The following is an 8,692-nucleotide window of genomic DNA, read 5'->3' on the forward strand; positions in this document are numbered from 1 at the left end:
GAAAGGCATGGTGGCAGGGGCTTGGGGCAGCTGCTCACCTTCAGCCCGCAGTCGGGAAGCAGAGGGAGAAGAATCCCGGAGTTTCCTTTTACACCCCTTTTGATTCAGCACAGAGCTCCAGCCAGTGGAGTGGGCTGCTTATAGTTAGGATGGGCCTTCCCATGTCAAGCAACCTAATCTAGGTAATTCCTCAAAGGCAGGTCCAGAGGCTCATTTTCTAGGTGATTTTAGGCACTGTCAAGCTGACAACCAGTATAGACCATTCCAAGCCTACCCCTCGTCGATGTGACACCCGACACAGCACTTTCAAAGCCACAAGACTTCCACCCCTTGTTCCCATGGGCTCATGGCCACCTCATAATACAAACTGCACTGATTTCCAACTTCAGAGATCGCCTTGGTATTTAACGGTCTGGACACTGTTCAAAAAAAAGAAAGGAAAGAAAGAAAAGAAAAAAAAGAAATGGGACACCGAGGTCAGTTGCTTAAGGTTTTATTAGCGCATGTGGATAGATGGGAGAGTCGATAGATGACAGAGATAAAACAGCTCTATAAACCCCTATGAGCCGAGAATTCTACGCAAGAGGACGGCTCGCTCCGTGTCCTCCTGTTCCCGAGAGTATCTGCACACCAAAGCAGGTAAGTGGTGGGTGTGGGGGGATGGGGGGTAGGGTATAAATCACGTTGCAGAAATGATGAGAGAGAAAGTCCTAAAGGAGAGGAATCGTGATCGTCCTGGCAGGGACCGGACGCACCAACACCCCTCCAGGTTTCCTTCAGCCTTGGAGCTGGGCGAGCCACGGCTTGCTGCGTCTGAAGCCCCGCGGCGTCTCTCTCCTCTTCCAGCCCAGCTCTACGCTGAAGGAGCCCCAGAGCGCAGTCTGCCCGAGTCCTCACTCCGGATCACCACCTCCCTTGTGTGGTCATCAACCCACTCCTCGCTGACCACTGTGGGCACTCTCTCTCCCTGCCCTCCCGGGTGACTGCTGTCCACCTCCCGTCTTTCTGTCACAGGGCTTGCTCCGGCCTGAGCCTGTCCCCCTGGCGCTGGCTCTACTGCCTCGTGGGTGCTTACTGGTATCCACCCGTGACCTCTGTTCGGCTGCGTCTGGGTCTGTCTCTGTTCTTGAGCCCCTGCCTGGCTTTCAGTCTGGCGCCAGGGCACAGTCTGGGTAGAGGAACCTGCCTGTGTTTGGATGGGCCCTCCTGTCACGACCTGTTGGGCCTGGCTCCGATCTGGACTGTTGTTCTCTGTCCCTCTGTTCTGGCCACAGGTGGACCATGGTGTCTGGATGCTGGCGCTTCCTGACTGTGGGATCTGGCCCTGTTCCACTGCCTGGCTGTGTGTCTGGGTGTAAGACCCGGCCTGTGCCTGGTTGTGTCCCGTCACGACCTGGTGATCCTGGCTCCAGTCTTGACTGTGGCTCTCAGGTCCTCTGTTCTGATCATGAGTGGACCACTGTGTCTGGATGCTGGCGCTTCCTGACTGTGGGATCTGGCCCTGTTCCACTGCCTGGCTGTGTGTCTGGGTGTAAGACCCGGCCTGTGCCTGGTTGTGTCCCGTCATGACCTGGTGATCCTGGCTCCAGTCTTGACCGTGGCTCTCAGGCCGTCTGTTCTGATCATGAGTGGACCACTGTGTCTGGATGCTGGTGCTTCCTGACTGTGGGATCTGGCCCTGTTCCACTTTCTGGGAGGCCCCTGTGTGGACCCGAGTTGTAGCTCTGGTCACGAGCTCTCCTGTCTGTTGGCTGCTCTGCGACCACCTCTCTGAACTCCTCTCTCTGGTCTGACGGTGTCTCTTGCCGTCGGCTCTCGGGGTCTGCTCCGCCTGCCCTGTCGCTTGAGTCTGCTGCCTCACCGTCTGCTGTCGCTGGGAAGAGGCCTGCCTGCCGTGGCTGCTAACCTGTGCAGAGCTACTGTCTTGACCCGGGATGCGCGTCCCCGTCCTGCCCTGCCCTCCGGAAGCCTGGCTGCTCTGTGGCTGCCTTCCTTCAGTACCACTCCTCTGGCCTTGCCCCAGCTCCGCTGAGGACCCAGCGTGGTGGCTTTCAGACTCTTGGTATCTGCAAGCCCCTCCAGGAGCCTCACTCAGCGTCTTAAAACAGGCCTGGGCGACTTTGAACACCAAGACCAGGAATTCCTTGAATTCAACAGTCCCCGTCTTATCTTCATCCAGCAGGCGCAGCACTTCGTCCACGGTGGCCGGATCGTGAGGCTTCTGGGGAGGGGGGGAGACAGGAGCCCCAGTCAGCATCCCCCCCTCTGAGGAGGACGTGGTTCGGTCAGCTGCCTTCAGAGTTTGGACCTCTCACTCCACGCACACTGGAAGTCCCCAGACCCCACCACACTGCACACAACATTGACACTGAACTGCTTTGTATCTTTTTTAGTTCCCGCCCCCCCCCCCACAGAGGTAGGAGGATCCCCTTTTTAAAAACATTTTACTTATTTGCAAGCAGAGAGCAATAGAAGAGTGACAGAGAATGAGCGCTCCAGGGCATCTAGCCACTGCAAACAAATTCCAGATGCATCCGTCACCTTGTGCATCTTGGCTTATGTGGGTACTTGGGAATTGGAGAATTGCAGAATTACGTGGGTACTGTAGAACGCAGGCTTTGCATGTGTGTGCCTTAACCACTAAGCCAGCTCTTCAGCCCCCGAACCTTTTGTTTTATAGTCTTCTTGTCTGGGATAAGTTGTGGCCTATGGGATGGATGGCTGGGTAAAATGTATTGAAGAATGAATCAACGGGCTTGTAAGGCACCTGTCTAGCCTCCTGACTGGTTGTCTTGGCACCTTGCCTCTGGCACCAAGGCCAACACGGAAGCAGCCCGACAGAGAACCGAGCCTGAGGGAATTCAGAGAGCTCACTGAGGAGTCAGCACGTCCCACGCTGGGGGCGGCGGGAGTCTGGAGGACCGCAGGCCTGTCCTCAGTACGCAGCAGCAGCTGACTGTGGCCGGCCTTGTCCCCGAGGACCTCATTGTTCTGCCTGTCTAGATGTCAAACCGAGAAAGGACCAGTGCCGTAGGGCCCTGGGTCTGGTTGGCCTGGTGGGGCTCTCAGTCATCTCCACTGTTCATACTCTGCATTCTGAAATCTCTCCTTTAAAAAATATTTTTTATTATTTCTATTTATTTATCTTAGAAAGAGAGAGCGAGAGTGAGCGAGTGAATGAGAATGGGCATGCCAGGGCCTCTAGCCACTGCAAATGTGCGCCAAACACATGCATCAGCTTGTGCATCTGGCTTACATGGGTCTTGGGGAGTTGAACCTGGGTCCTTTGGCTTTGCAGGCCATCTCTCCTGCCCTCGTTTTTTTGGGGGGTGGGGGAGACAGGTTCGCATGTAGCCCCAGCTGGCTTTCAAACTCCTGATCCTCCTATATCCACTTCCCAAGTGCTAGGCGTTTGCCACCACACCCGGATCAAAATCTCATTTTTGGGTGGGGCGGGGGGGCTTGGAAGATGATTCCATGGTTAAAGACTTCTGCGTGCAAGCCTGCCCACCCGCGCTTAACCCTCCTCCGCGCTCCCGGAATCCAAACGCAAAGTGGCGCTCGTGTGTATGTGCCGGTGACAAGGGGAGGGAAGTCGGGAACTTCAGAGAGCCTACACTGGCTCTGTCTCAAAAACGTGGGAGAAGAGAAACACCTCAAGGTTGCCCTCTGACCTCCACACCAGCCCCACGGCACATGCGTCCCCCACGCCCGGCACACAGCGTGCACACACACAGACAGAAATAATAAGTGAAAGGAAAAAAAAACCCTCAAAACGCTCATAATCTCATTTTTCACGTGTCCAGGCAGCTCACATTGTGAGCGACTGCTCTGCGCAAGGCCTTTGTGTGAGCCTCCGTGGAAGAGCAAACTACGGGTGGGAACGGAGAAGGGTTACTGTGTCCAGCTCAAGCAGCTCCGAGAGCAGCGACACCCCTCCTTTCTGGTCGGAGCATTTCAGGGGCCTGCTGGCGTCTAAGCTGCGCCTGTACAGTCTGAAATCAGAATTCATTAAAACCCAAAATCAGGACTGGAGAGGCGGCTTAGCGATTAAGGCACTTGCCTGCAAAGCCTAAGGACCCATGTTCGACTCTTCAGGGTCCACACAAGCCGGATGTGCGTGCGCACACACACACACACACACACACACACACACACACGCGTGACACAAGGTGGTGCACGTGTCTGGGGTTCCAATACAGTGGCTGGAGGCCCTGTCCCACCAATTCTCTCTTTCTCTCTCTCATAAAACAAGGCTCATCTATGGGCTAGAGAGATGGCTTAGCGGTTAAGCGTTTGCCTGTGAAGCCTAAGGACCCCAGTTTGAGGCTGGATTCCCCAGGACCCACGTTAGCCAGATGCACAAGGTGATGCATGCATCTGGAGCTCGTTTGCAGGGGCCGGAGGCCCTGGTGCGTCCATTCTCCCTCTCCCTATCTGCCTCTTTCTTTCTCTGTCACTCTCAAAAAAAAAAAAAAATAGTAATAATAATTAAAAACAAATCAGGTGCAAGACCCAGTCGTTTCTCTAAAGACCAGGAGCTGTCCACTGCCGTGATCTTCCTTTCTCTGTCAATGCCACGGCCAACAGCCCTAGCGGGCCTAGAATTTGGCTGCAGCTCGTTCCCGTCGCCCCGCGAGCCGCGGCTGTCCCCACCAAGCCCTCGGCACCCCGCCCCCGCGCCCCGCGGGCCCCCCACATCGTACCACTATGACGCTGGCGAACTCCTGCTCCAAAAGCCTCTTGAGCTCCCCGCGGGAGAGCGCCGCGCAGCCGCCCTCGGAGCCCGCGTAGCGCCCGAAGGCCTCGATGATCTCGTGAATGTTTTGCAGCAACCGCGGCATCTGTGCAGCCAAGCTGGAGGAGAGGAGAAGCCCGCCGCGGCCCCTATCAGCTCTGGTGCGTCCTCAGTGCGCCCGCCCCTTGGCCGCGCCGCCGGCTCTTCGTCTCTGTTCATATCTCTCTGCCATCCCTTGGTCTTTTTCTCCTGGATCCATTTAATGTACGGGAAGGTGGGCATTTCTGAGCCAGCTCCGTCTCCCTACCTGCCATGTGAACTGGGCCCAGCTGCTCTGCCTCTCCGTGCCTCAGTTTACTCACCAAATGAAGGTGAAACTAACACTTCCTAGAGTTACTGCGAAGGCCTTGAGAGATAATTCATAAAATCACTCATCAGGCGCCTGGTTTATGCTAAGTGGCAGCTATTAACTGTCATTACTGCCTTGCACACATGCACGTATATAATTTGTGTACAACTACATACACTATACTGCTCACAAAGCACTTTCCTGGCCATCTGTCATCCCTACGGCTTTTTCATTTATTTACTTAGAGAGAAAGAGAGGGAGAGAACGAATGGGCCGGCCAGGGCCTGTTGCCAATGCAAACAAACCCCAGACACCATGAGCCACTCTGTGCATCTGGCTATCCATGGGTGCTGGGGTATTGAGCCCCAGGCCGTTAGGCTTTGCAAGCAAGCACCTTTAACCACTGAATCATCTCTCCAGGCCATCATTTTGCTATCATTTTAAAAGTTTTTTTTTTTTCATTTGTTTATTTGAGAGAGAAAAAGGCAGATAGAGAATGGACACATCAGGGCATCCAGCCACTGCAAAGAACTCCAGACGCATGCACCCCTTTGTGCATCTGGTTTACATGGGTCCTGAGGAGTTGAACCTCTGTCCTTTGGCTTTGCAGGCAAATGCCTTAACCGCTAAGCCATCTATCCAGCCTCCCCTTGCTATTGCTTTTACAGGTGAAGGAAAAAGTTCAAAGAATTTAGATTTGTCCAAGCCACGCAACTTTTGTTTTTGTTTTTGAGGTAGGGTCTTGCTCTAGCCCAGGCTGACCTGGAATTCACTATGTAGTCTCAGGGTGGCCTCAAACTCATGGAAATCCTCCTACCTCTGCCTTCCAAATGCTGGGATTAGAGGCGTGCACCACCATGCCCAGCCAAGCCACGCAACTTTAAAAAGACCTAAAAAGTCTAGAATCCATGTCATCTTAACCCAAATGCCATGGCTGTTTAGAATGCCCTCTATGCTCAGGGTTTATTGGCCTGCCCTCCAGGTTGGTAGGGTCCAACTCAAAATACCTGAAAGCAGGGAAACACACACACACACACACACACCCTGACTTCTCTCTTGACCAGGAACCCCACAGGAACTCCAGGAGCCCAGCTCTGTCCTCTTGCTTCCTTTGGAGAAGGTGATCACCTTTGGAGAAGGTGGACTGCCACCCGATGTGAATGCTGGGTGTGGGAGTGCGTTCCCAGGTTAAGGAACCTTTTGACTGAGAGTCCCAGTTCCCCTGCTCGTGACCTCTGCCTTGGACCCCGGGTCCTGTCAAGGGAAGCCAACCTGCACAGGAGACATGAGCCTCCACCAGGACTAGAGTCCAGGTGACCTGTGTGGACTGGTTCCCATTTGAAAGGGAAGATTTTCATTTCCACCGGCCAGGAATCTGGAGATAGGCTGAGGTGAAGCCAGGGTGGTCTGAACGGGAGAGAGGCCAGTGGAAGCAGACGTGATTGGTAGACAGCGGGGGAGGGGAGGGGGGGCACCAAAAACGGCATGGTTCAAGTACAAAGGGAGACGGAAGCTATCAGAGCCAGACAGCCAGGGGAGGGAACTTGAAGACGAGAAGGGAAGAGCCTGGGGGAGAAAATGGCGTGGTCAGAGGAGCAAGGAAGGAGGGAAGGAAAGACGCTTGGTGTTAGTCGATGCAGCTTCGTGTCACCAGAGGACTGAGGACAGAGAGTTCCCAGGAGGCCTGTCAGGGCAACCTTTCTGGGGCCCAGTAGTCCACAATTTCGGGCACTTCTCCCGCTGTGTCTTTCAGGCCACGAAACCACTATGTGGCCTTTAGCCACTGACCTTTAAATGGTAAAAATTATAAAATGGCCTTTGGAACCGGGCATGGTGGTGCACACCTTTAATCCCGGCACTCGGGAGGCAGATGTAGGAGGATCACCATGAGTTCGAGGCCACCCTGAGACTACATGATGAATTCCAGGTCAACCTGGGCTACAGTGATACCCTACCACAAAAAACAAAAAACAAAACAAAACAAAAAAGGCCTTTGGTGAAAATTCAGCTTTTTTTTTAAAGAAACAAGTCATCTTTCTTTCTTTCTTTCTTTCTTTCTTTCTTTCTTTCTTTCTTTCTTTCTTTCTTTCTTTCTTTCTTTTTGGTTTTTCTGAGGTAAGGTCTCACTCGAGCTCAGGTTGACCTGGATATCATCCTGTAGTCTCAGGCTGGCCTCAAACTCACGGCAATCCCCCTACCTCTGCCTCCCGAGTGCTGGGATTAAAGGTGTGCGCCACCACGCCCGGCTGAAACTTCAGCTTTTTAAGGTAAATCTACCAACTCATCTTGCCTAAAGATCACCCTGGCACCAGGAGAGGGGTCACATGAGCCCCATCCTGCATGAGACAACTTGAGCCCACTTCCTAGGATGACGGAAGTAAACTGACTCTGGCCCTACAGACCGTCGATGCTGCAAAGAACCTTCAAGAACCTTCAGAACAAAGGGACGTTGCAGAGCCCAGAAGGCGCAGGGGCAGCGAGCGGCTGCCTTTTTCTGCCCACACCTCCGCCCAGAGAGAGGAGCAGCTGCAGAGCCACCTCGGGGGCGGGGGGTGGTGAGAACCCGGGATTGCGCCGGGGCTCAGGCTTGCCGGGGTCCGCTCCCTGCCCACGGTCAGTTGGGAGATGCACAGATTTGACAGCCCTGCGTTTACGAGCTTAGCTTGCGGCAGATGAGAGAGAGGTTCAGCAAGAGACTTACCTAAAGCCCAGGCAGGACAGGACAAGTGACTGTGAAGCAGTGTGTAGAGTGCCAGTCAGTGGGACGACAGCCTTTTATAGGTGCTTTAACAGAGCTCCTATTTTAGACAGGATGTCCCCCGCCCTACGTGAAGACTTGATTCATCCGAGGATCTGCCCAGCCCAGCCTTACTTCCTCTCCTCTGAGCTTCACCTCTTGACCCACGGCTGCTCTGGTTTAATTATCTGGCCCTTCCTCGCCAGGAGCTGTGTCTTCCTGAATCTGTCACCTCATGACAAGATGGCCCTCATCCATCCAGCTGGGATCAGCCAATGTTTCACACAAGCTGGGGTTCCTGGTGAGCAGTCTCTCTCTAGGAGCCTCCAAAGTCATAGGACCTTTTCTCTTTTTTTAAAAAAATTTTTTTTATTTGAAAGAGAAAGAGGGAAAGAGAGAGAGAGAGAGGGAGGGAGAGAATGGGCATGCCAGGGCCTCTAGCCACTGTAAACGAACTGCAGATGCATGTGGCACCTTGTGCATCTGGCTTACGTGGGTCCCAGGGAATTGAACCTGGGTCCTTTGGCTTTGCAGGCAAGCACCTTAACTGCTAATCCATCTCTCCAGCTCCCCTCTTTTTTATTCAAACAGTCAAGAATATATATGCTTACTGAAAGTTATTCTTTTCAAAGTGTTTTTTTTTTTTCTGTTATTGCTTCTATTACTTTGACTTTTTTTGAATTCTTATTTTGGAATCATCTTTCACAGTTGAGGAGACAAAATAATTACTCTTCTTTTATGGTCGAGTCTCACTTTTTTTTTTTCTATTCAACTAAAAAGAGTTGACACCTCCTCAGCTCATGCTGTGCGTGGCAGCATTTCACACTTGTGAGTGTGTGTGCCCTCCACTGCGGAAAGATGGGCTCGT

The 8,692-nt window shown here is 53.3% G+C and overlaps 1 protein-coding gene across 1 annotated transcript; it reads right to left on the minus strand.

Moving 5' to 3' along the window:
• Nucleotides 1-477: 477 nt before the first annotated feature.
• Nucleotides 478-7,878, minus strand: Crnn (cornulin). The gene is made up of 3 exons (XM_004667059.2): nucleotides 7,789-7,878; nucleotides 4,707-4,857; nucleotides 478-2,221 (listed from the first exon to the last, which is right to left on the minus strand). Exons 2-3 carry the CDS (start codon nucleotides 4,842-4,844, stop codon nucleotides 854-856), a joined length of 1,506 nt encoding a protein of 501 aa, XP_004667116.2. The 5' UTR covers nucleotides 4,845-4,857; nucleotides 7,789-7,878; the 3' UTR covers nucleotides 478-853.
• Between the last annotated feature and the right edge of the window lie 814 nt (nucleotides 7,879-8,692).

This window comes from Jaculus jaculus, chromosome 19 (assembly GCF_020740685.1).
Source record: "Jaculus jaculus isolate mJacJac1 chromosome 19, mJacJac1.mat.Y.cur, whole genome shotgun sequence".
Classification (NCBI taxonomy): Eukaryota; Metazoa; Chordata; class Mammalia; order Rodentia; family Dipodidae; genus Jaculus; species Jaculus jaculus.